This window comes from Plectropomus leopardus, chromosome 14 (assembly GCF_026936395.1).
Source record: "Plectropomus leopardus strain MGB_pleo_1.0 chromosome 14, ASM2693639v1, whole genome shotgun sequence".
Taxonomy (NCBI): Eukaryota; Metazoa; Chordata; class Actinopteri; order Perciformes; family Serranidae; genus Plectropomus; species Plectropomus leopardus.
This window is the reverse complement of record NC_142189.1, coordinates 3,542,645-3,570,000: the sequence shown is the minus strand read 5'-3', so window position 1 is coordinate 3,570,000 and position 27,356 is coordinate 3,542,645. Positions and strand designations below refer to the sequence as shown.

At 39.1% G+C, this 27,356-nt stretch overlaps 2 protein-coding genes across 3 annotated transcripts in view; both read left to right on the top strand.

Moving 5' to 3' along the window:
• Positions 1–24,891, top strand: part of eif2ak3 (eukaryotic translation initiation factor 2-alpha kinase 3) — a 47,319-nt gene extending 22,428 nt beyond the window's left edge. The window contains exons 3-18 of the mRNA XM_042501278.2: positions 3,675–3,869; positions 4,061–4,191; positions 5,433–5,694; positions 5,825–5,990; positions 6,134–6,259; positions 7,891–8,013; positions 8,128–8,357; positions 9,385–9,497; positions 11,138–11,260; positions 12,725–12,874; positions 14,401–14,959; positions 15,561–15,734; positions 16,627–16,800; positions 17,134–17,235; positions 17,989–18,051; positions 20,160–24,891. Of these exons, the coding sequence (XP_042357212.2) occupies positions 3,675–3,869; positions 4,061–4,191; positions 5,433–5,694; positions 5,825–5,990; positions 6,134–6,259; positions 7,891–8,013; positions 8,128–8,357; positions 9,385–9,497; positions 11,138–11,260; positions 12,725–12,874; positions 14,401–14,959; positions 15,561–15,734; positions 16,627–16,800; positions 17,134–17,235; positions 17,989–18,051; positions 20,160–20,342 (2,874 nt within the window). The 3' untranslated portion in view covers positions 20,343–24,891. The remainder of the gene's footprint in view (positions 1–3,674; positions 3,870–4,060; positions 4,192–5,432; positions 5,695–5,824; positions 5,991–6,133; positions 6,260–7,890; positions 8,014–8,127; positions 8,358–9,384; positions 9,498–11,137; positions 11,261–12,724; positions 12,875–14,400; positions 14,960–15,560; positions 15,735–16,626; positions 16,801–17,133; positions 17,236–17,988; positions 18,052–20,159) is intronic.
• Positions 24,892–26,043: 1,152 nt separating this feature from the next.
• The window catches only part of atrn (attractin), a 203,256-nt gene continuing 201,943 nt past the window's right edge, over positions 26,044–27,356 (top strand). For both annotated transcript variants that reach the window (XM_088087328.1, XM_088087329.1), the window contains exon 1: positions 26,044–26,495. In XM_088087328.1, coding sequence (XP_087943454.1) covers positions 26,260–26,495 — 236 coding nt within the window. In that variant the 5' untranslated portion in view covers positions 26,044–26,259. The remainder of the gene's footprint in view (positions 26,496–27,356) is intronic.

Below are 27,356 nucleotides of genomic sequence, written 5' to 3'. Positions count from 1 at the left end.
TGACATGATTAGTAATATCAAATCATCATCAGTGCTCCAGCTCATTTGATGAATGCCTCCATTAGTAAACTGTGTATAGAACTAAAACCTTTAAAACAATACCAATAACAATGAATTTATAATTATTATGATGAAATGCATTTATGGTATTGATGCATTAACCCTTTGAAACCTGTGCGATTGTCTTGAGTTCTTTCAAAAACAGAAGAGGTCAATGAGAAATAAGGACAAAATGACCCAAAAATTATTAAGAAATTAAAAAATAAGAAAAAATAGAATAAAAATAGAATAAAAAGCAAACAAGGAAATGCATGGGAAAAGTGCTTGAAAAATTATAGCAATTCTCTAATATGATTTTAAGATATGTAATTATTATAATTAGTAATATATAGATTTTCTCTACCTTTCTTTTTTAACATAGCTTTTTAAAAACAATTTTATAAATCTACTAATTTCTTGCAATTTGCGGGATATTTAATGCCAAGTTGTTTATTGTCTTTTTTTCACGTTTTTGAAAGAAATTGACTCAGTTTTTTTCAACGTTCAAAGGTTTAGATAACATCTGAAAGCAGCACAGGTAAGGTGATGTTGCTCCAGGTTTGATATGAATCTATAAATGACCTTACAGAGTGAAGTCACCTCTGTAACAGCCAACAGACAAATACTCTAAAATAAGTGAATGGCTCTGGTCTCAGAGCGATAGTGATCTTTTTGTTAAAGAAAGGCACATTCAGAAAAAGGGACGGGGGTAAGACTTGAATGAGTCTGAGTTATAGCTCTTAAAAAATGAATAAATTCAGAGTGAACGAGACACAAGGAGGAGGGAACATTCCTGCTGAGCAGTCAGTTTTTTCATTTTAATCATTTAGAGTATTTTTTTAAGTGATAGGCTCTTTTGAATATTTTATGGTGTGCAAAATGCTAAATCTAAGCCATGTTTTGATTTAGATTTTTTCTTTTTTTAAGACCAAGGTAAACAAAGACCATTTTATACAAAAATAAATAAGACAAAGACATGAAATAAACAGTAGGGGTGGGCAGTTCATAATTTCATACCATCTCATCAAAGGATACCTTTAATTTGCTTTGATGTTGTTGTTTTTTCTCATGTAATCCAGAAAATGTTTATAAAAATACATCCTTTTCCTTGAACCTTGTTTCTTTCTCAAATGCTATACAGACACAAAATTTAAATTATCATCCTAATTGGCAGAGCAACGTATTTCCATTTTAATGAAAAAAACATTTTCTTAACAAAGGCTTGCAGGGTTTGTGTAGGCTCAGTGGCAAATGTACTGTAAGATATAAATGTATAAATTTACCCAACAGACATGTATCATGAATTGTTGAATTTTCCGCCACCAGAATCGCATTTACAACAAAGAGGTTAGCACTAGATCTACATTTGTGCAGTGAGGACGGGCTAACATTATGTCAATGGGTAGATAGTGTATTTCCCTGATTATACTTACGTTTACTTAAGTAACATTTTTAATGCTGAACTTTCACTTTCATATTTTCCCCGTGTGTAATTTGTACTTATACTTTCGGAAAGGAACTGAACACTTCGCCGCTGTTTATTTGCTGATGTAGAGTTTTGTATGGCAGCATGTTAGACCAGTCAGTGCAGAAATCAGTGTATGGGACCTTGAGTGTTTGAATGTGTGCGGACATGGAGGAGATGGACAGGATGTGCAGCTGAGAAGAGATCCAGGGTGTCTGGACTCTTTGCTGGATCAGAGACGTGGATTAAGGCATCAGTCGCAGGATGACTCATCCACAGCCCTGAGAAGTTCCCCTCTGCTATAAACCTCTTTACACCCCCTCAGCCAAACCAGCATGGTGTGATGTGATGGTCAGATTGTTAACCCCTCCTCCTTTCACTTGCTAAATTTATCCTCTCCAAACCCCCCACCCCCCTCTGAAAAGATGACATCACCTTTGCTCCCGGCTTCGCTCTCTCTAGTAAATCATTCTGTTTCCACGTTTCTTCCTCCTGGCATTTTATAATCCAACACAAAGCGACTGACCTTTTCATTTAATCTAATATGATGTCCAAAACAAGGTGATTTACAGGTCACAGCAGCATCTCACGGGTCCATCAACAAGACAGTGAATCACTAGTTGGTCCAAATATTGCTGTTATGTCACTGAACAGTTTGTGGATAAGAGTGAGTCACAACTTGGACGTCCAAATGAGCTTTTTGACAGCAGTCTTTGTGTAATAACGACTTTGCATAAAAACAATTGTCCTTACGCCCCCTGACGAGTTAAAGCTGTGAAGGTTAAATCGGGATTAGGCTCAGGTTTTTTTGCGATGATGTCATCCTCACTGCCCCCCTACAGTGAGCACCTAATAGCACACATACAAACACACACACACACACACACACACACACACACACACACACACACACATACATTATCCACATACGCACACTTCTGTAAAGATCCAGGTTAATTACTTAGGCTCTTAGTTGTGTAATGGTCCCGAGCCGGTGGATCAAGTCCAAGTGTGCGTGGGCTGAAGCCGCTGTGTGGGAGGATGTGTGTCGGCCACTGTTGTCTGTGTGGGCAAGTGTTTTTGTGTTTGAACGATTGTCTGTCTGAGCTGAAATCCACTTTTCAGAGTGTGAGAGATAATACAGGAGGTTTGATGTGTGTTAAAAGCCATTGCATCAGACAGAAGAAATAAATCCGGAATCAGTTCTGTTGCCAAGGACAGTGTTGATCAGCAGCTATCATCGTGAAACTGGAGCAGAGCGTCCTAATGAACTGATGTAGTTTCAGCCGGATTGCAATCAGTACTTCACATACTCTTTTGAGTATCGGGCTTGTTCAGAAAACTTTATCTGTATTGCATCTGTGGTCAAACAGTGGCTAACATTAATGTATTACAGGTATCAAGATAAACCAACAGCACCTAGCTGCAGACACACACATCTCTGTAAGCGCATGTGCAATAAGATCTCCACTAGTGCACGAGCACGAGAGATCTTAGCATTTAACAGGAAATCATGTTTGGTCTTCAGATGGAGAGCAAAAAAAACAAATTTGGAAATGATAATTTGATTATCTTGGTGAAGTATTTTATTCATAAATGTAATTTTCTAAAGACCTTCCATGTTTATTGTTTTTCTAAATGAGATTAAACTCACTGGACATATTAACCTGAATCCAGCCAATGCAAACCGACTCCCTGCCAGATCAGCAAACTTTCTGTTGCTGCCATTACACGTGTTAGACCTGCTGCTGCTGCGGCTGCTGGGCACCAGCCTGCTATGTGATCCAGCGCTGGGGGGTTTGTAAGACATCGATAACTCTGTTTATGAAGCAGAAGATTTCTTAACAGGAGCTTAAACTCTTTTGAAGTAGAAGCTTTGCCTCTTTAAATGAATGAATATCAAGAGTTTTCAAACTCAAAAGCAGCCATACGTCACTTGACAGACTCACTTGACAAAACTAACCAATCTAGAAACTGCCGTTTTCAGCATGGGCCAAAGATACCTATTATAATGGATAAAAATGACAAAAAGGTGTTGAAGAATTTTTGACAAGAACTGTATGTTGTTTTGTGTTGAAAGAGAAATTACCAAATCACTACTATAAACTCATTAATATCAACCTGTTTTGGCGCCTCATCAATCAACACTTCAACCTCTTCCTTCCTGCAGGTTTTTGGCAATAAGATGGTCATCCCCTCACTGGATGGTGCCTTGTTCCAGTGGAACCGGGACAGGGAGAGTATGGAGGCAGTGCCTTTCAGCGTGGAGTCCCTGCTGGATTCGTCCTATAGAATCGGGGAGGACACTGTCCTGGTTGGGGGCAAATCTCTTACTACCTACGGCCTGGGTGCCTACAGTGGCAAGGTGAGTGAAGTCACGTTTAAAGCTCTGAATATGTTGACATATTTGAAGAATCTCTTACCCAGAGAGTCAAGGCAATTGTAGGTTTGTTTTTTTGTAAAAAAAAGATTGACACATTACAAACTTGCTCTCACCACATGAACACAGCGTAATGACCCTTTTTGTAACTTCCCCTCTTGTTTTTTCTGCCTCAGCTGCGGTACATCTGCTCTGCGGTGGGCTGCAGCCGCTGGGGGGACGAGGAGATGGAGGCCGAGGACGTGCTCCTGCTGCAGAGGACTCAGAAGACTGTGCGAGCCATCAGGCCTCGATCAGGGATGGAGAAGTGAGTTTTATTTAATCAGTCAATCAATCTGTCACTGTCAGTCAGTTTGAGTCACGAGGAAGCGACTGTATCTTGTGTGGTTTTCCAGAAAGGGTCACAGACACTCGATTGACTTTCTGTCAGTGATTTTACATAAAGTCAGTTAACCTTTCAGCCAATAGTCCCTGTTATTGCTTACCTTTTGGCTTACTAGATGTGTTTTAATACAACCCTTAGGGACTGTTTGGCGCATTTTATTTGCTTTTAATTCTTCATTTTGCTAATTTTGGCTGTGTTCATGCATAAGGCATAACTTTTGGCATGATTGTAATATAGATATGCTGTATGTATTTTTATTTTGTTTTTTTATCTTACCAGATGTCTCCTGCATAATGTCACACAGATAGAATAGATGAATCAACAACACTTAAACACCTTAACCAATTCAAACAAATGACAAATAAACAAGCTTTTTTCAAGGAAAACCTTATGGACAGAAAGTTTAAATTCTTTCACCAAAATGTTTTATGTTACAATAAACATTTGGCCAAATTGTCTCTACCCATCAGTAATTTATGTCACTTCTTGATTTTTTTTTGCCTCCAGTACTGGTTTTTTAAAGATTTTACTCTCAGCGGCATTAAAAAGTCATTAAAAGTCTTAAATCCAACTTGCCTTAACCCTTTGAAACCTGTATGACAACAGTTTTATTGTGCTGTGTTCAGATGCCTTTCACAAGTTTTAAAACCTTTGAACGCTGACTAAACTGGTTTGATTTCTTTTGAAAACATGGGCACAAAAGACAGTAAGCAACTTTGCAAAAAATTTACCTAAAACTGTAAGAAATTAGAAAATTATTTTTGAAAAGCTGTGGAAAAATGTCCAGAAAAATATTGTTACAATTAGCATTATAACATATTTAAATTAATAGTTATTTTTAGAATCATAATTATTATTTACTATTATTACTATTATTTCTAGGCGCCTCTCCCAGGTAATTTTCTTTTTTATTTATTTATTTTTTTTACTTTGCTTCCTTTCTTTTTTTCTTAATTTTCATGTGATTTTCTTGTATTTTTACAACTAAAATGATAATTTTAGGTAATTTCTCTGAAGTTGCTCTTTGTCGTCCCATGTTTTATTAAGAAATCCAGCAAATTTGCTCAGGTTTTAAAGGGTTAACCTGTAGGAACCCCTGAAGTTGCAAAATTACATTTGAAGTAGTTTTTCCAAGTGTGTACTAATACAACTTTTGATACTAGGTGGAACTTCAGCGTTGGAAACTTTGAGCTGAAGCTTCTTCCTGAGTCGCAGTCTGGAATTAACTTCCTGGAGGGAGAGGTTACGAATGGCGACCCCTGGAGGGAGAGTCAGCGGGTCATCGCCGATGAGCCGAAAGAGAGGGAGCAGGCGGAGAACCAGGAGAACCAGAATCTGGACCTCATCATCAAAGTGTCTGTTCCTGATTGGAAGGTCATGGCCTTCAGCACCGAGCCTGATGGACAGCTGGTCTGGGAACGTCAGGTGATCAGAGATAAAGCTGCATTTACTCTGAGTGTGTTAGCAGCGGCTTATTTGCCTGAATTTAATTAATTTCTCTAACCTCTCTCTGGAGATGAGTGCAGTGTGTTGACTCGTTCTGTATCGCCTGTAGTTCTGCACACCCATCGCTTCGGCTTGGCTGGTGGGCGGGGGTAAAGTCACACCAATCGCCTTGTTTGATGACAACGCCTACAGCAACCAGTCAGAATATGATGAAGAGGATGACGATGATGAATCCAAGCAGTCCAGAGGAGCTGAAGAATCCAGTGTTTACCTTGGTACATTCAGTCATTCATTTGAGCTCTTTTTTGAATGTTTACTGCCATTATTTGCAATTTCGGTGACTTTTTTTTGTCCAGCTCAAACCCTGTACAGTTGTGAATCTGGCACGTGTATAACTGCTGTGCCGTTTGTTTATTAGGGATGTTCCAGGGACAGCTCTACCTCCAGTCCTCAGTGAGGATCAGTGAAAAGTTCCCTTCCAAAGCTATCGGATCTGAAAAGGACATAATTCCCCTGCCCACAGTCAAATGGAAGCCTTTAGTCCGTAAGTCCACACCTCCTTCATTCGTTCATTTTTTATTTTCTCCGCTCATGTTAATGCACAAAAATCACATTTAAAGTCAAAACACCTCTAATACACAATCCATGGATGAAAAGGAGCAGGGAGAAGAATTAAAAAATCTTATTTTACCTTCAACATCACCTCACACATTAGGTGCTGTGTTAATAACTAGCGATGTTATGAGAAGCGATACTTCGGTAACAAGTCGAAGCCCAAATGATGAAAGCTTGATTTTACTTGTGATAGAACTTGAAGGAAGAAGGACGTCTGTTAGCACGGAGGAACATTAACAGCAACTCGTGGAAGACGGTGACAAGTGCAGCTGCGGCGATGGCTCTGCCTCAACTCGTCGAAAAGAAAAGCATTTTTCCAGAGGCCAGAATATTTAGTTAATTCTTTGCAAAACGCCATCAGCGTGACGAGACAATGAGCATCTATCAGCACTGAACGCTGCATGTTTAAATCTGGTGTTGAAAAATCATCAGTGTTTGGTGAAATGCTGTACTCATCACCTTTTAGTTAGTTAGTTTAGATCTTTATTTCAAACATACCAAATAAAATTAGAGAATAAAATAATAATATAAGTAAGAAAAACAACACCAGAATGCCCATTGTACATATTCAGTAAACAACACAAGTATTTCATGTCAGAAATGGAGTAAAAGGAAATCAATACTTATCAAATCCCACCCCCTTTTTTCAGTTTTATTAAAAAAAAAATGATTTCAGACATGAATATTTCCAGTTTCTGTCCCAATATTCACCAAACACACACAGATGAAATCAAACAAGATTTAGGACAAAAGAACAGATGAATATGATAAACACATACACACATTACACAACAAAGACAACACATCAATACAGAAAACAAAGTCACACTATCAAAAACAATCTACTTACCTTGTACCTTGTCATACTGTACACATTCCCACATACCAGCACACTACGTCATTATTTAAAGAACTTGATTGACTTTCTGTTTCACACGGCATTTTACGCAGCCGTCCAATCACAGCGGAGGAGGGGCGACACAGTTAGCCTCCCACAAAGACACATCTTACACGCACACATGCTGAACAACAACAGTGAAGCAGAAATATGTTAACGGTAATAAATATATTAACATATGCTTGCCTGCCCAGAAAATCTCATAAACCAACATGGACTAGTTTTTGTGTTCGAGGCAGATAATTAAGAATTAAAAATAAATTCTACATTTAATTTAATTGTTTTTAATAAAGGAGTGAATATTTAAGTACAAGTATTTTATTTTATTTTATCGTAGTATTAAATTAGGCATTGGGAATTGAGGGATTTCACTGGTATTATTGACTCCTTAATTCCTGGTATCGTGAAATGCCCACTACATGTCAAGGCAACATTATCTGTGATGGCAGCTTTTGGGGTGATCAGTGACAAAAGACTGGCTTCATTAATATTGCTTTAAACACAAAGTGTATGTGAAATGTTTTGAATTAATTAGTAGCCTTTTGGGCTCGTATCCAGGGCTTTGTCTTCCTTCCCTTCAGTGTGCGACTTTGTTGCAATTACTCTTTTGATCTCTCTTTCTGCTGAGATCAAAGAACGTATTCATCTCGTCCTTGACACAGATTCCCCATCTCGGACACCAGCCCTGGTCGGCTCTGATGAGTTTGACAAATGTCTGAATAATGACAAGTTCTCCCATGACGAATACAGCAACGGAGCCTTGTCCATCCTTCAGTATCCATATGGTAAGAACCTGATGCTGAACCAAAAAAGACCATAATAAAGCCTTAAATACAAAGAAATTCTGCATAGACGCCTGGAAAAACCCACTGACTTATTTCTGCTCTTCATCTCCGTAGACAACGGCTACTATTTCCCTTACAGTAAGCGTTACCGGGAGAAACGTGACAGTGCTGTAAGCTTGATAAAGGGAAACGGGGCGGGGGCTGACAGTCGCAGGAGGAAGGACCCCGTGTTGCTGCTACCCTGGTGGAAGGAGATCCTCGGCACCATCGTCTTCTGCATCGCCGCCACCACCTACATCGTCCGCAAATTCTTCCACCCTCCTGCCCCGGTGGCCTATGTGAGGGTAAGACCACAGACGCAGCCTGCAGCAAGAACAGCATACTGACAGTGACTGCGGGGGGTGGTTCTTGTCATATAATGTTAATGTGAGATGCTGCATGCATGCAACTGATGAAACCAGTGCACAGTAGGGTTGTGTACTGTTCACATCCGGTACTGGTACCACCTCAGATACCTGTAATTGGGTATCCAACCGTACCTTTTTCAGCGCTTCACTTCCTCAGTAGTGATTTTTTACCAAGCTGCAGGGGTGATCTGTGGACTGAGGCCACGTTTAGACTATAAAGACCCTGCTAAAAAACGGAGAAGTTTTTCCTTTGCGTTATACGTGGAAGCGGAGACGTATGAGGGATTTCTGGGAGCTGATAGTCCATGATTTCACAGAGGAATTGTGGATTCAAAACTTGCTAGTTTTGTAGCTCCTGCTGCATCATGAGGGAGCTAGTTCCTCCTGACGAGCACATAGCCATAGCTATAAAAGCATATTTTTTCAAAATATTGCTTTTTTGAACTTCCTGAAATGTCACCTCATGCGAGCATAAAAACTTTTTTTGCAATAAATGGGAGTTATTATGAAATTGACTTGTTTCAATGATGTATTTTTTATATTTGCAATTTCAATTTGAGCAATTTTAGGGTTAATGGAAACCTATCTTATGAAACTCAACCATTCTTATTAAAAAAAAATATCTCTTGAGTTTTGCTTTGCTGTATTCACGGACCTGCAAAAACTTCCAAATTTAGAGAGGGGACACAGATTGATTTTAAAAGAAAGAAAGAAAAGACACACACACACACACACACACACCATATGCAATTTAAAAAACAAAAACAAAACAAAACAATATTAAATAAAAAAGAAAAGTTTCCTGACCCAAAGATTCTAATTATGTGGGAAACATTGGTAATGTTACCTGTGGATGAGATACTCATACAACAGAATTTAATCTTTTTTTATTTTATTTTTTTAAATATGTAGCATTTCTAATTTCTCTCTACGTGTCCTTGCTGTCCTCTTCTGTCCCTCAAAGCAACGGAAAGAGTCGGAGACACAGTGCCAGACAGACTGCAAGTTTGACCTTGAGGTTGTGGAATCCAAAGAGCCGGTTGCTATGGAGACCCGTTCCAGCGAATATGTGTCCAGGTACATCACCAACACGCTGCCATGCTCTCTGTAAATAGTTTTTTTTTGTCATGACTCAGGAGAACTTCACCGTACACTCACCGCTGTGCTGCGAGTTGTTATCCTCACTCACACTTGAAAGTCACACACGGGAGCCTCACTCTTTCAAGGTGTAGCTACAGATTCGGCACTGTTACCATGGTGACCACTGGTCTTCCAGCCCGCCTTGATAGGACAAGGCAGAGATGGGAGATACGAGCCAAAGTAGTGCATGATTGGATAACTCAGCTGTTTGCCATCAAATGAAAATGACCTTGGCCTCTGCAGACCCCACCCTACCCAGCAGCATCTGCCACGGGGTCGGAGTGTCACTTTACATCACTGTCAGCACATTGTCTGAAGTTTTGTTATTTTGGACGTCCCAAATATGATCAGTGGCCATAATTTATGAGCTGTCATCGACCTCCTGTCGTCTGATCGATTGAGTTTGCATGTTTACATTCCTGAGCTGAATAAAATGTCTCCACCGCCCTGAACGCAGACTACAATCTGATTAAACTGCTTTTTTTTCCCTGTTGTCACCACTTGCACATTTTCTTCTTTTGATCCACCCCAAAATGACAAACACCCGCCCTCCCCTCTCCTCTAAATCTTGCTGCTGCAATCCATGCAAATTGCTTCTGCCGAAGATGTTTCCCTAAATAAATCTGGTGACTGTTGCAGCAGCTGAGGCAGGCATGAGTCAGGATCATCAGGCGGGAGATAGAGATCAGGAATCAGGGCCTGAATCACACGTGCCCACACATCTCCTAATAAGACAGCCTTCACTCCCCCGAGGAGCCCGAGGAGGGATGCTTTGACGGGGTGGAGCGCAGTGTTTCCCAAACTATTATAGAACATGGCACCCCGAGCCAACAGACCCCCACTATTACACGATAAGATATGCACACAGATGCTTTTCATTTCTGACAGTTTTAGACATGTTATATTTGTTAATTTTGTTTTAATTGTTTTGACATTAATACTATTATTAATAATAATAATAATAATAATTAATAATAATAAAATAATAAATAATAAAAATATCAAGGTTCTTTGCATGCATTCAATAACAGCTATGGTTGATAAAAAATAAGATGAAAAAGGTGAATATTTACATTAAGACTAACATGGCCATAAAAATGGCCATGTTAGTCCTTAAACTCATCTTGCTACTGAGTTTTCGAGTTGCACAAAACAAAATTCAGTGTAGATGTCGTAGTCCCTCTACAGTTTTGCAAACTTTGTAAGTTTTTTGTATTTGCTGTTATTCAGCAGGGACCTTTAAGTGGAGTTTGTCTCAGCCTGGTTACAGCCGAGCTTTTCTCTGTCAGCACATCAGCTTGAATTCACGATACTGTTTCACTGTAAGTTTAGTTACCTGCCAGCTCAGCAGCCACAGCCAGCCTTGATGGGGATTTGGCTGGTAGTACTTCCTTCCCTGGTAATCACCTTTAACCACGTCACACGCCTCCGTGATCGCAGTGAATCATCAGATCCCAGATCTTTGAAATGGTCAGGGGTGTAGATGATTACACGTGTGTCACATGCAGCTCCTTTCTTCCAAAAACAGCTGCGTGATTCTTTTTTGCTCATTGACAACCAGAGTGTCTTCTCCCCAGGTACCTGACTGACTTTGAGCCGGTGCAGTGCCTCGGCCGAGGGGGGTTCGGCGTTGTGTTTGAAGCCCGTAACAAAGTGGACGACTGCAACTACGCCATCAAAAGAATCCGCCTGCCCAACAGGTAGCGCCTCTCGCTGGACACGACACAGACTTCCTCGCCGGAGGCCATTGGCTCTTCTTTTATCTCTTTTTTCATTAATGCTGTTAGACTGCGTTATGTAAGCAGCAACTGTCTAAACACAGAGCAGCTCAAACTGACATGTTGGCACAAATATCAGCAGTGCATTTATATTTATACTGACAAGCATGAAAATTTAGCTGCAGCAGCTCTGCATTTATTTTTATTTCAGCTATGATGTTGGCTGATGCATCACACAGTGCATAACAAATTAGTCTATTAATCATCTTTATGTCCAGTGTTTTTATGCAAACGCTTATTGAGCTCTCTGTGCATAAAGACTGGGCTCATCATTTAGTGTAATGGAACAATCCTTGATATTTTTGTTATAGTGAATCACGTCTGTGACTAAGAACACTAAACACAAAATACACAGCAAAGTCTCATTAGAAATCAGAGAATTTGAGTCTTTAAATCCTAAACAATTTGGGACCAAACTACTAAAAAAAGTGAAATTGGCTGTCCTGAATGTGAATTATACAGAGTCCCATTGGTAATGAAAAACCTTGGAAAGTCATGGAATTTGCAAATAGCAATTTCCTGGCTTGGAATAGTTTTGGAAACTAAAAACACCCAGAAAGATTTGGAAAAGTTGTGGAATTTTGTTTCACAAACCTGTATAATAACACATGATGAGTTTAAGGACTGTCAGATATATAAAAATCCAACAATGGTTGTTTTTTTCTTTTCGGTTTCTGGCTATGAAAAAAGGTATAACTTTGGCAATTTTTAATTTTTGAAAAAAAAAATCCCCATTTTTTTTCTTGCCATTTTTTTCTTTGAAAATTAAATAAAAATTGACCGAAAAGTTTTTATTGAAGAAAAAAGCAACATTAAAAACATACACACCTTTTTTATTGGTTTTAATATAATTATTTATTTAATCTTTGCAATTTTTTCAATTTTTTCTTTGGGTGATTTTTTTTTTTTAAGAAATAAAAAAATCACCAAACTTTTTTCTTTTAAAGGAAAAAATAAAGGCCCAGATTTCAACATGTCTTTGAAGGCATGTTTAAAGAAAAAAACCCAAAACAAAACAGTAAAACAAATACAGCCATTTAAAGTTGTTTGCCCCATCCCTAAGCCAAAATAAAAAACATTGAGAAGAAAAAACCCTCCAGTGCTTAAAAAATGATTTGACATGCCTCCCCCTTTTTGCACCACCCCCTCTTCTCTCATAAATGACAGTTCCTAAGTTATATTTACATATCCTGTTTAAATCCTGTTGTGAATTCATTAGTTGTATATAAATGTATTTTAAAAAGCCATTGTATAGTGATAAAAAAGAATTGATAAAAAGTATCAGTGAATTCAGAGAATGTATGGTCTTTTAAATTCTTTACATTTATTGGAAAGGATATGTATAAACCCTGATTGTCCCGTTAAAGCGAGTTCTGCGTCTTGCAGGGAGCTGGCCCGGGAGAAGGTGATGCGAGAGGTGAAGGCCCTGGCCAAGCTGGAGCATCCGGGGATAATCCGCTACTTCAACGCCTGGCAGGAGAGTCCCCCCGAGGGCTGGCAGGAGGAGATGGACCAGAGGTGGCTAAAAGACGCCAGGTCAGCCCGGGCTCTTTAAAAACCTGTTATCCTGCACAGCTCAGCAGGTCCAACGTGGCACTCACACTGCCAGCGGTCTGTTGTTCAGGGAGGGCATCCACGCAAAGAAATGTAATCCTCCACGCAGGAGGAATTAGAGCTTTTCTGACATTTATTACTCCATAGACTTAACATGACTCGCTTCACTTCACAGGTTGATTAAGACACGAGTTTAAATGCCAGTGGATGAAAAACACATTCATACAAGCATGTTTGCGGTCGTTAACGGCAAGTCTTTCTGGTGTCTTTATTCCTTTGTTTTAATTTGTTTGGGTAGATTAGAGCTAAAAGAAAACCATGCAGAGACAATAATTACCATACTTTCCTCTTATTGAGCACCGGAGTTTGTGCACAGTAAATGTTGAACTTTACTGTGTTCACAATAAATAAAATAAAACTCTAATGTTGGCCTTACACCGAAAAAACATTTGAGCAATTTCACTGTCACAGACAAATTTTCAATGTCAGAATAAAATTGTGAGAGTTTCAGTTGCGCTGCGGTCTGCTCCCCTGATCTTGCTGGTTTGGTGTAACGTGATCACAAAACTCAGTCTGAGCCTTTTCTCGTCTTGAAGTTTTGACAAAATCAGCATCATCGAAAGTTTTTAGTCTTGACACATAGAAATAGTGAAGTTCAACGTGAACATTAACATTTTCAACATCTGTGACAGAAAGCATGGAGGAGACTCTGGGGAGGTGTGAGAACGTGAACATGTCTCTGTTCTTCTTGTTCTTTGGAAAAGGAGAATAAACTGGTGGAGTTGTGGAGTGAACAAGAGTCTGTGTTTAACTCAGCGTGTATCTGATCCACCAAACAGCACTAACTTTAGTGAGAAATCTTAATTTTTTACAGAGGTTCTCCTCTAGTTCCCACCATCTCTCTTCTCCATTTAAGTAGCACAAACGCAGGCAGGTAGAAAGTTGAGGTGACAAAATCCAAAATCTAAAGTTTGTACTCAAATATAGCTTTTCTTTTTGGATAATATTGATGCTGAATTGACAAGAATACTGTCAAGATATGACACCTTTTTTCTTTTGTTTCTAGAATTGTGTGTTTTTGCAGACATGTAGGGAATTGTTGATATGACATATTTCTTAAATGGGGTTTGGTGGAGCAGGATGCGAAATAATCGCAAAAGGAATCTAGTTGTTGTTTTGCAAAATAGTGACCCTGCAAAATCTTTAATTAGGCTGTGGAAAAAACAAGTTGCACCCTGAACTGAACATGCTTTGTTACATTTATTTTTGAGTATTTTTATAATAATAATAATAATAACGACAACAAATACAAAGAACAGAGTAAAAATACAAAATATAGAGGATACGACGACAGTTCAGATTTGGGGAGGCAGTGTGAGAATATTGTAGGCTTATATTTTCTGCATGTGTAAATTATTTTCTGATAACTTTTATTGCATTTTTTTTTATTATACTCGTTTCATTGTGTGAAGCATGGCAGCAGCAACTTTATTTTTTTTTTCTTTCAGTACCACCGACTGGCCAATGAGCTTCCTCGACCACATGGAGGCACTGTCAGTCAAAGTCCCAGTGTCCTCCTCGGTGTCACCTGCCTCTGGACCCGGAGGAGACGCCCTGGAAGCGTCCGTTGATGCTCAGGCTCTGCTCTCCAGCAGCGCCGGCGGTGCTGTCAGTTTCAGCGTTGATGACGGAGACCTGTCCTTCCACCCGCTGCTGGGCCACGACAGCCTGATGTCTGAGCGGGACAGCCAGGCCGACCCCGACGCCTCAGACACCCCCCACTCCTTCGAGCTCTGCCCTCCGCGCGGCCCCAGCGACTGCACCTCCTCTTCCTTTGACATCGTGTTCGAGGACTCGGGCTGCGACCGAGATGCCGACGCAGAGACGGACTCGGCTTCTGGTGCAGTCAGCCCGAGCACGACCACAGAGAAGAACAGCTCGTCTTCCTCGCACACCAGACGACAGGAATCCGTCCCGCCGTCCTCTTCCTCTCCCCCTCGGCCAACGTCACTCACCCTGGCTCTCCCCACGATGCCTCCAACACAGAGAGTCCAGCCGTCCCCCAAAGTGAGTCCATCATTCTCTTAACTTCAATTAACAGGTGTCCTGATCTTATTTTGGGGTGGTGACTGGACTTACTGTTAACTCACAGGCTTGTTTTTACAAAAGTTGCAGATTTTTGTCTTCTCTAGCTATTTTTATTCAGTTTAAAAATACATTTTGATACCTGCTGATGTAGATAATTTTTTGTAATTTAGCAATTAGAATATGTATTCTTAAACCAAGATCTCATATTTTTGATATCAGCCTTTTTGGCTCACAATAGCACCTCTATCATTTGGGGGAAAAAAGGCTACAGTACTTGAATTAAAAAAACAAATAGCTGCAGATATTTATATAAAATAAAGATAGAACTATTTATAGTTTTGTACATGAAACTTGTATTTTTTCCTTTATTTATTCCAAACACAAATAAAAGCAAACAAACCTTACAGCAAGTGCAATGAACAAAAACAAAAACTTATACATGTCTCAGTTACAAATACTAAAGCCACCTAAACTTAAATACCACATGTTCTAACAATAAAGGAAGAAGCACACACTTATTTAGTCCTGCCCCTCTGAAATGTTACTTTCCAGTGCTCAGACCTCGTTGTCCTGTCTCCAGGTGTACCTGTACATCCAGATGCAGCTCTGTCGGAAAGAGAACTTGAAGGACTGGATGGCTCAGCGCTGCCTCCCCGAGCAGAGGGAGCACAACCAGTGTCTGGATATCTTCCTCCAGATCGCAGAGGCCGTCGACTTCCTGCACAGCAAGGGGCTCATGCACAGAGACCTCAAGGTGAACACACACACCACAGAACACACTGTGGACTATACAGACAAAAGTGTTTGTGTTTAAGTGGGAAGATATGGTTATGCATCCAGTTTATGTGACATTAAAAAAAAAACATTGAAACAATCCTGATGCAGTCAGAAATGGGTAACTGGGATCACTGATTAAGCTGCTTGTATATAAGATTTCCTTCTTATTTCCTTGAACGGAAAATTAACAATACAATAATAAAATACCCGGTTCCATATCTACGGTATCTCACACTGTGACTGCAAAGTGAAAACATAATTTCTCAACAACTGAATTCCTGTAGATTCAATATTTGTGCCCAAAATAAACTTTTTTTGGCCTCAGCTATTGTCTCTTCTTAATGTGCAGCAAGTGAAATTAAAACCTAATGCCAAATAATTAAAAAAAAACAAGAGATTATTTCTTTTAAATCTCCTCTTGGCAAAATGCAAAGCTGTCTGGTTGTGGTTGGCTTATTGTATATTATGTGATTTACTGTCGTTGTGTATATGAAGTGGAATATTAGCTGATAATGTCAGCTGGGTCATGCATCAGTTGTGCTAAGGGGTTCAAATCAGAAGTTTTATCACGATACAATATAGACGATAGTATGTTATGATACATTGTCATGATACAGTTTTAATTTGATGTAATTCAGGGGCATGTGATCAACATGAGACGATATCAGTAAATATGCTCATTGTCTTATTATTGGCCACTTACCATTGATTGTCTGGTGCTGAGCCTCCAGCCTTTTTTTTTGTTTAAGAATGAGGAATTTCAAAATAAAAGTGTACCTTTGCACTTTGCGTAAATAATAAGCTTTCTGCTCTCGTGAGTTTTAAGTTTGATACGTGTCACATAACCTGTCACTCTGCGTCCTCTGCAGCCCTCCAACATCTTCTTCACCATGGATGACGTGGTGAAGGTGGGAGACTTCGGCCTGGTGACGGCCATGGACCAGGAGGAGGACGAGGACGAGCCGAGCGCCCTGACGCCCGCTCCGCTCCTGACCCGGCACACGGGCCAGGTCGGCACCAAGCTCTACATGAGCCCGGAGCAGGTGAGATCTACATCACAGCAAAAGTTGCCTCTATATTTATTTTTTTATGAGTGTCGTTGACTGCAGTCCTGTTTTCTGTGTTGAAATTGTTATTTTATTGATTGTATTTTATATTTTATTGTATTTTGTATTTCTTTTATCCTGTGTAATGTGAGAAGTGCTATATAAATACAATTTAATAACTTATTTCACTAAAATAATTCGTTTGATTTTCACCAGAACAATAAACAAACGCTGCAGCTACGTCACAAAGTAACTACGATAATAAATGATTTTTAATGGGTCTATAACTTTGATATCACAAAATCTTTTCTTTCCTTTTTGTCCCGGCAGCTTTCTGGAAACTCGTACTCTCACAAAGTGGACATTTACTCTCTGGGTCTGATCCTGTTTGAGCTGCTGTATCCTTTCAGGACGCAGATGGAGAGAGTGCGGGTGAGTCAGCAAGAACATAACTGTGTCTTAGTTTTACTCCATTTTCTCCCTCCTCGTATTCAATTCCCAAAAGGGTTGTCGTACGGCAATAAATTACCCTTTAACTTCACTTTTATAGCTGCTAAACACATAATTTTTAATATCACTTTAGACTCTATTTGTATTTCCCCGTGTAACACAATTTACAAATTGGTGTGTGAAGCATTAAAAAAAAAAAAAGACAAGGCTATGTAAGCAAAGCAAAAAAAAACATCAAAGGGAAGTTGGGCGTGAATAAAGATTCATTAAACAAATTATTATACAAGAGTGTTTTTTCATAATTAATTTGTTTTGTAAACAATATTTACCCAAACTGAGCTGTTAAACAATGAGAAGCAATTAAAATGTTCAGATCATTTCCTAAACCGTCAGATCACAGTCAAAATAAAGCCAGATGAAATGATCCCAGTTTTGGCTTCAGTAAAAACAAACTCGCTGCTGTTATTTGTTGAAGCTGCAGAAGAGAGAGACTTCCTAATGAGGCGGTCTATCTTTCTGTCTGCGCTTTTATTCAGTTAATTATTCTGTTTTGTGTGAAAACTCTGTTGGGGAAACTGTAACACGTAATCACTATAGTCATTTGAATGATCATTGTTGTCGGTTTAAATGGTCGATTGTCTCCGTCCTCGTGTGTGCGATCGAGCGGAGCGTCTTTGTCTCTGAGACAAAAGGGTCTGATTAGACACTCACAGGTGTTTACATCTTTTCTTCCAGACCCTGACAGAGGTGAGGGCGCTGCGCTTCCCCGAGGTTTTCTCCAAAAACAACGTTCAGGAGGTAAGTGGTCGTCTGCTGCCATCTAGTGTCCAAAACAACAAACTACATCTGAATTTACAAATAAAAACTTTTATTCTGAAAATAATCAAAGTGGGACTCATGCAGAGCTTTTTATTCCCATCATGCCGTCACAGATTTAACGACCCGTCCACACCAACAGTAGACACGTGCTGACTCAGATTTGCTCCCAAATCAACAGAATAAATAAATACATAGAAATTATTAATATGAATATGTTTTGCTAATCTCGGCATATTACGCACTAAAAGGTAAATAGAAGCATTGCTATCTGAGACCTGTATCAATAACCAATATCAATAAATGTTAAATTGTATATGTACGTTTTTTTTTGTACATAAATTAAATTGTCATTCATTAAAAGAAAAAGACAAAAACAATGATGAAAAAAAACTCAAGACTAAGCAGAATACAAATTGATAGAAAAATGTACAAATGACAAAAAAGAAAAAAATTAAAATTAGACAAATTAAATTCCTTTAAATAGTAATTAAAGGAATAATAATAATATTTATATTTTAAATAACCAGCAATGAAGTGAGAACAATGTTTACCAATTCCGTGTAATGCTATGGTTTATGTTATTTAACAGTTTATTTTTGCACACATCAAAACATTTTATATATTTTATTAATTATTAATTAACACCCACCAAATAATTTGTCAATACTTTATGAAATAACTCATTTAAAAAAAATCCAACCTTACATATATAGATGGACCAGATATATCACAACCTGGGAATCTGAATCGATGAATCACATAAATAATGTGTAATCCATCTAAAAACATTATTTTTGTGGCCGTTTTGAAATTGCAGTTTATGCTCATAACACACTGTGGTTGCTTTGTAAATGTTTTATAAAGCATATATTAACATTATTTGAATTGCTATTATAAAGTTAAATAATTAGTTATTAAAATACATCATTACATTGTTTTGTTGTTACCATTAATTAATGATTACTATTTTTAAATTTGTGTCCATTAGAATCAAATCATCCATATTTTCACATGTTAAATATGCTCCGTGTGACCACACCGGGCACCAGCGTACTGTTTGGTGGGGGGTTGGATACATTACCCCGTTTACCTGTTTACTTTGTAATGAGATTAACATAATCCCACAGCATAATCTGTGATTCTCCAACACTGGAAATCCCCTCGCCCTGTCATCCCAGTATCCCACTTCAGCTGTCTGCTGTCCTATTTTAGGATGTCCTGCACAGTGTGTGTGTGTGTGTGTGTGTGTGTGTGTGTGTGTGTGTGTGTGAGTGAGTTTCAATGTGTGTAATTTTTGGGTTTAACGCTTTAATATCACACACACTCGTATCACTCTGCCCACATGCTTTTCAAAAATAAGCTTTAAAAAATATATTACGTTAATATTATTTTCTACTTTCATTGAGTTTATTTTTTTAGTAAACACAATCACAAATATTAAATATTCATTAATTTGAAGAATTTTAACCCTTCAAATGCCGGATTTTTGTCATGATGCCACTATGTGTTTAAATGAGGAAAAAAACACACAAAGAAATGTATTATTTTTATTATGCTACATGTTAAGTAGATTATTATTATTATTATTATTATTATTATCTAATATCTAATATGACGGCCAGGAATATGTAAATAATTAGAAGCAACATTGATTTTTATGCATTATTATTTTTTGTGCAGTGTCAAATACTCACACTCATACTGCTCTGCACACAAAATGCACTTTTCAAAATTAGTCTATAGAAAAATATTATACATTAATATGATTTTCTACTTTCATTGAGTTTACATTTTAACTAACATCAGTGCAGTTTTAGACTTATTTTAGGAGCTGAGCTGGAAATTCACAGATCAAACAAAGATACACAATCTGGACGAAATGTATGCCATATGCATGAACACAGACAAAAATATTTGTGAAAAAATGAAGAATTAAAGGGAGTAAAATGCAGATGCTGAGGGTTAAGTTATAATATTTTCTGGTTCTGCAGGGTTAGCTGTAGCATGACTGTAGCATGACTGTAGCGTGACTGTAGCGTGACGCTGTCCTGACAGACGTCGCTGTGCTGTGTGTTCTCTCTGTGTAGCTGTCTATGGTGCACAGCATGCTGTCGTGGAGCCCCGCCGAGCGTCCCGAGGCGGTTGAAATCACGGGGACTCCCCTCTTCCAGGAGCTGGAGCTGCCTTGCCGCCTGGCCGTGAGGCAGCGCTCCCGCACCTACAGCGCGTCATCCATGGGCCGCCCTTCACGCCAGACATCGTCTACCTGAAAGTCCCACGACGCAATATGTAAACCCCACAATCCCCCGCCGTTTCCCTCTCCAAGAGAAACACCTCAGCCCCCGCCTGCCGTCACTCACTGCCTCAGACTGTAAACGCCACAAATGTGCAGGAATTTATCTCTGCGGCTTCAGAGCAGCGCGACAAAGTCCTGCACAGTTCGGCGAGAACACACGCCGTTACGCCAATATGCTGTCCCAATTTTAATCACACTTACAAGTGACAGAATCTTTTAAAAGCAGCAGCCGCTCTGTGGTGTTCACGGCCCGACTTGGCTGAAATTGTACAAGCAAATAATTCTTCGTGGTTGTTTGAAACGACTCCCAGTACCAGATGGGCGGCGTGTGCCGCGGCCAGTCAGCTCAGAGTGGGCGGAGCCAATTTCCACAAACACTCACTGATTTTGAAACGTTTACCTGAGATTAACAAGTGGCATTCTCCTCACTCCGACATGGCACACTCCATCATCTGGCACTCGGTAATAAAAGAGCGCCCGCGGGATGATGTTTTCCCGTCGCCCTGCCTCCCTCGTCAAAAAGCCTTTGGGATTTTTCCATTAGATTCAGGATCATTGCAGAAAATAAGCTCTGTGGTAAACGAGCACGTTTTGTTCGGCAAGATAATCACAAACGAAGTCCACCTTTTAGATTTTTGAAGCCTAAATGCACTCGTCAGAAGTAAAAAGCTGAAGTCAGGCTGTAAACGTACTACACTACGATCAGGTGGCCACTGCAACATTGCCGAAAAGCCCTAAATGAGTAAATAAATAAAATAAAATATCAGCAGCTTGTTGTAGAACAAAACTTGGAAGTTGCATAAACATGTTTTTTTTTGTATTATATTTTATTACTAAAGCCTTTAAATAGATTTTTTTTGTATAATAATACAAAAACAGTACAGATGACAACATGATGGCATAAATATAATCTCAGAGCCAAAAAAAGTAAGAAAAAATTAGACCAATACAGAAGAAAACAAATAAAATGGAGAAATAAAAATGAATAGGATAACTTTAGTAATTCATATAATTAAGTTTATATTACTAGTGAGTTAACCCTTTGATACCCGAACAAATTGGCTTGATTTCTTTCAAAAACACGGGAAAAGGGCAGTGAAAGGAAAGAAGAAATGACCCCAAAATTAGCAAGAAATCAGTAAAAAGTGTAAAAAATTACTTTAACATTGCTTTTTCAAAACAAACAAGATCACACTCAAAAAGAAAGTAAAAAAACAGCAAAAAATGAAATGATCTTTGCAAAAAAATTTAAAAATATAAAAAAAAATTTAAATATGTAATTCTGATAATTGTAAATATAGTTTTTAGCTTTTTGAAAATATCTTGCACTTGTGGATCATTTCTCGTTTTTTTCTCCGTGTTTTGGAAAGCGATCGCACACGTGCTCAGGGTTCAAAGGCTTCAAAAAGTGATGTCGCTTCAGGTTTTTAAGGGTTAAACATGAGTTAGTGTTAACCACAGACCTTATTTCTGGCATTTAACCAAAAACACACACAACAAAACCCCACCGAGTTTAAGACGAGGGAACCAGGAAGGCTAAAATGTGAACTCATTCCTGCGTTTTTGGACTCTGGGGCGCTCGACGAACGTACTGAGAGATATTTTTCTTTAATTTTGACGCCGGTCTGGTCACAACACGCTGCTCGCTCCCAACATTCAGCCAGTGTTCACTCACCCTCGCTACACCTCAGGTATCAAAACCAAGAGGACACTCCAAAGGGGCCTTTGATGCTTGATCATCCAATCTACTGGTGACCAGTACCGATCACCAGTACGAGCACTAACTGGTGTTCTGACACCCAATATGCCTGATGTGGGAGACCAAAAAAGACCATCTTTTGTCCCTGTGTTTTTTTAGGAGAGAAGGTGAAAGAGAAGAGTTTATGAATCAGATGATTTGCCTTTAGAAAGGGGCCGCGGCCCCCCTCTGAATGAATGCGCCTCTGTCTTTTTTGCATGTCCCTGATCGGAAAGTGACGGGGTGAGTGTGTCTTAGAGCCAGTACTTGGAAGCAGTTTTTTGTTGCTGTGTGTAAATTTACACAATGAGGTGCTCAATCATTTCTCCAGCACCTCCTCCTTTGCTCTGTGTACATAATTGAAGGTTAAAATCTTGTTTATATCTTTTTTTTCTTAATTCTGAATCGATCCTGTACATATTTGTAAGGCGCCGGTGCTTGTAAATGGCTTTTTTTTCACCTGTAAGATAGTGTGATATACTGCGAGAGAGGGAGCAAAGAGGAGACGATCTCTGCCGTTAACGGATAGCTGAATGTGACAGTGTGACCTCCAGAGACAGACGATGGTGAGTCACCTCCTCTATAGCTGTTTGAAATTATTCTCAGTGTTTTTTTTGTTTTCACATGTGCGGGAGAGCCATGTTGGGACGGGTTTGATGTGCTTTGAGCACCGGAGCAGAACTACAGGACCAGAGTGCCATTTGAAAGTCAGTTAAGTGTACTTTTTCTGTAACTCACCTCGCGCTTTTTTTTTTTCTCGTGCTACCGTGCTCCGACCCCGTCCGGCTGGCGTTCCCCGGTGAACAAATACTGAGGTCCTCCGGTGACGAGGAAAAATAGCATTTAAGTCGAAATGATACCGTTTTATCCCCCTTTACATCTGCTGGGGGACATGGACCTGTTGGTCATGTGACCCACACGAGCATTATTTTATGTAGATAATAAGAAGTGCTGGGAGAGTCACATGACCTAACTTCACACACAAACTGCTAATTGTAATGTGCTTTCAATGATTGTACTTTTCTAAGGATCTTCTCTTTTTTTTTATTTGAATAAGCGCAGTTTTTTGATTCTTCTGCAGGGTTTTTTGATTACTGTAAAGTCTCGACTGTGTCTCATACAGGAAGTCAAACTGATGTTCGTTTGTCCGTCCGTCCGCTCAGCCCACCGGAGATGAGTCATTCTCAGTGTGAAGTGAGTTTAAAACAGACTGTACTCCCACCACGAGAAGGGTGGAAACTGCAAGTTTCATAATGTTAAAGGGGGTAAATGTGAAAAGTCACGCTGCAAATTCAGGCGAAAGGTTGTGAACGACAGCGTGTGGCTTCTGGTACTCGAGTGTTGACAGTCTAACACCTTTTGTAGAGTTCATGTTTGATATTTCAACAATGGATCCAGGATCATTTAAGACCGTCCTGATGATGTGAGCTCCACGTTCGGTCTGGATTTACTGCCGCCCCGAACAAACTCCTTCAACCAATCCTGACGTTAACGCTCGCTTCTACTACACAAATACATTTTTACGTCAGACAGTAACAATAGATCTGAAAATGTAATTAATATTTACCATTTATATGTGACGTGTGCTTCAACAGCAATCTCCAGCGCGTTTAGTATGTAAGGAATGACAGATTATTAGATTGAGGGATTTTTATTATTAATAGGGACCGTTTGTTATTTTGGGGGGGGGGGCAAAAAAAAGGGGAGTCATGTCAAATGTTTTTTAGCACTGGAGAGAATGTATGTTTTTGATTGTTTGTTTATTTGTTTCCTTAAAAATTTTTTAGTAAATTATTTTTGATTTTTTTTTCTAAATTCTTGACAATTGTCTTTTTTCTCTTAAATTTTTTTGTGCCTTTTTTTTTTTTTTTCAACTTTTTATAAAAGAAAACCTGCCTTTCAAACCCTGGGGGCCCGCCAAAAATAAAAAATCACTAAAATGACACTATTCATTACATCCAGAAACTGTAAAAACAGAAATAATTGCTGGATTTTCAGATATCTGACCGTTGTTGAGCGCATCATGTGGAGAGAACACATGCATTTTCCCAGAGTCACTCAGGGAGACCATCAGGAAAAAAAAATATTTGTGGCTTTGGGGAATGTCAAAAGACAAAACCTCAGCCACCCCCGTCTCCTCTGATGAATAAAAGTGGCGGCAGCGAGTCCAGATTTATACAGAGATAAAAAAAAAGGATGTTGAGTTCACGTCATCAGGATGGTTTTTAGCACAAAATTAGCTGCATTTCGGAACTTTTGGTCATCCTTTTTATTGAATTTCCTGTAGAGAGTTGTGACGTTTAGGGAATTTCAGCAAAAAAATAAGGAAACTAATCACCTACAGTAGAAAATAGCTCGTCAGTTTCATACCTTTGAAGACTAAAAACAGAATTATTGTTATTAAAGGTTCTCGTGATTCTCTTTTTTTCACTCAAACCAAGAAAATGTGATAATACTGTAGGTTTCTCCTGCTTTGTTGAATTGTGTTTCTCCTCCTTTCGCTCCTGCTGTAGCTCCTCCTGAGGACAGTTCAGTTTAAAAGAAATCAGACCCACCTTGTCCGATGCCTCTGTTTGCATCTGTAGTTTTTCGTGCACACACACACCATTCTCTGTCCATGTTGAATTGTAAATATGTTTATTTGCTTTATTTATGTTCCGATGCCGTGATCAATCCTTTTTTGGGTTGGTGTTATTATGAATGCGCTTCACGCGATGGAGCGCGTTGGAATACGATGACTTCTTACAAGTCTAAATTTAATAAACTGTTCTATACCGTTTGTACAGTTTGGTGTCCTTGGTGTGCAGTCATTCAGATACTTATCACCTGTGAGTTGGTGTGAGCTGCAGAGTGTTGAAGGTATCGGCCGCAGAGACGTCTGCTTTCTCTCCACTATTATTGAACTAGATGGCCCCTCGGCTTGTGATGCTCAAAGCACCAAAAAAAAAAAAACATCTGAAAAACTCAACAGCAATTTCTCTTTCCAGAAATCACGACCTGCTTACTCAAGATAATCCATAGATTTTTTTGTGGGCAGTTTCACACCAAACACACACATATATATATACACACACGTATGCAAAACATTCGGTCAAAGGTAAAGCACAGGTAAAAATAAAAGAAATAAATGAATTAAGATTCAAGTAAAAATGCACAACACAAATGATAAAAATGATACAGATAAATAAACATGAGAAAATAAAAGTTCAAAGTCATTTTATTTTTATTTTGACAGACATAACACATACAAAACATCAGGGAGAAAGTACAGTGCAAAAAAATTACAGCTATATATATATATATATATATATATATATATATATATATATATATATATATATATAACAGATTCAAGAAAAATGCAGTAAGCAAATTATAAAAATGATACAGATGGAAAATGATACAATTTTAAAAAGTTGTATCATTTTAACAAGTTAAAAAGTTTTAAACATCAGGTAAAAACAGCGCAGTTTAAAAACAAACTACATCCATACATACATATATATATATATATATATATATATATATGTATGTATGTATATATATATATGTATGTATGTATATATGACTCAAGTACAAATGCAGTATACAAATGATAAAAATGATAAAATTAAATGCCCGTCCCATTCTGCACCACCGCCTCCCCTCTCATAAATAACAAACAGTCCCTTAAAGAAGTTTTTTCAGTGGACAAGCCGAACATGTACAAAGCATCGGGTAAAAGGTAAATAAATAAATAAATAAATAAAAATATTAATTTTAAAAAATGAAATAAAATGTATCTGAAAGATTCGAGTAAAACTGCACGACACAAATGATAAAAATGATACAGAAAAATAAACAGACGAGAGAATAAATAGAAAGTTTAAAGTCCTGCGCGCGTGCCTCCCCCCCGGTTGCGCATTTCCGTTCTCATCACGTCACTTCTGGATGTCAATATGCGGCTTGGTGCGGCGCTGGGAAACGGAACCACTGGAAAGATGTAAACCAAGTCACCAGCGGACACCAGCCTCGACCAGGACACTAAACGTTACCGCCGGAGACACCGGACCTCCCGACCGACAAACGGAACTGCACCGGCCGGCAGCTCGTCGGCTCGCTGTCCCCGAAGCAGCGGAGCGCTTTGCCGTTAGCAGCCATCTTTTGTGAGAGGATGTACGGGGCGACGCGGCGGGCCTGCTCGGGCTCTGGCCGGAGCCTGCTGATGCTCACCAGCACCGCGCTGCTGCTGTCGGTGCTCGGGCTGCTGTCCGGGCTGCCCGCCGTCACCGAGGCGAAGGAATGCGACAAACCGTGCATGAACGGACAGTGCAACACCGCCACTGGAAACTGTGTGTGCTTCCCCGGTTGGGTCGGGGACCAATGCCAGCACTGCGGAGGGAGATTCAGGTACGGTCCCCATAAAGCTGCTCCTGACGCTCACACTCAGGCTGGAGATGTTGTTTACGGCTGCCGGGCTCTCTGCACAGTGTTTGTTAGTCCGGACATGCCGAGCAGTACACCTGAGCTACTGCAACACTGCTACAGGGCTACGAGTACGACTACTTCTACTACTACAGCTCTCCTGGTTCACCTGCAGTACATGTTTTATAAGATACTGCACAGCGCATGGTATTTAGATGCTCGTGGAGTCAGGCTCGTCCGATATCACAGATACCGATTATTAGTAACGTATGAGACCGATAACCGATATTTGTTATTGATAAAAATGAAAATATTTCTGTTGAAATGTCAAAATCAAAGAGCAACTTGGAAAGGGACATCTTCTAATTTGCAAAATATAAGAAGAATAAGAAAATTGTTTTTATAAAAGGCTAAATAAATATGTCAGTAGTGCTATATATTTATAAAAATCATAATAATATATATTTATATATATATGTATTTAAGTGAGCTACTGCAACACTACTACAAAGCTACTAGTATTACTGCTACTACTACAGTTCTCCTGGTTCACCTGCAGTACATGTTTTATAGAATACTGCACAGTGCATGTTATTTAGATACTCATGATGACCATATGGAGAGGGGGTTGAGCGATACTGGTTTTTAAGGGCCGATACTGATTATGAGTTCCTAATGAGACAGATAACCGATATTTGGAATTGATATGCACTTATAATAAAAATGAAAATATTTCTGTTGAAATGAAGAAATCACAGAGCAACTTGGAAAAAAACATCCTCTAAGCTGCAAAATATTATTATATTAGATTTTTTTAAAAAGGCTAAATAAAAATGTCAGGAGAGC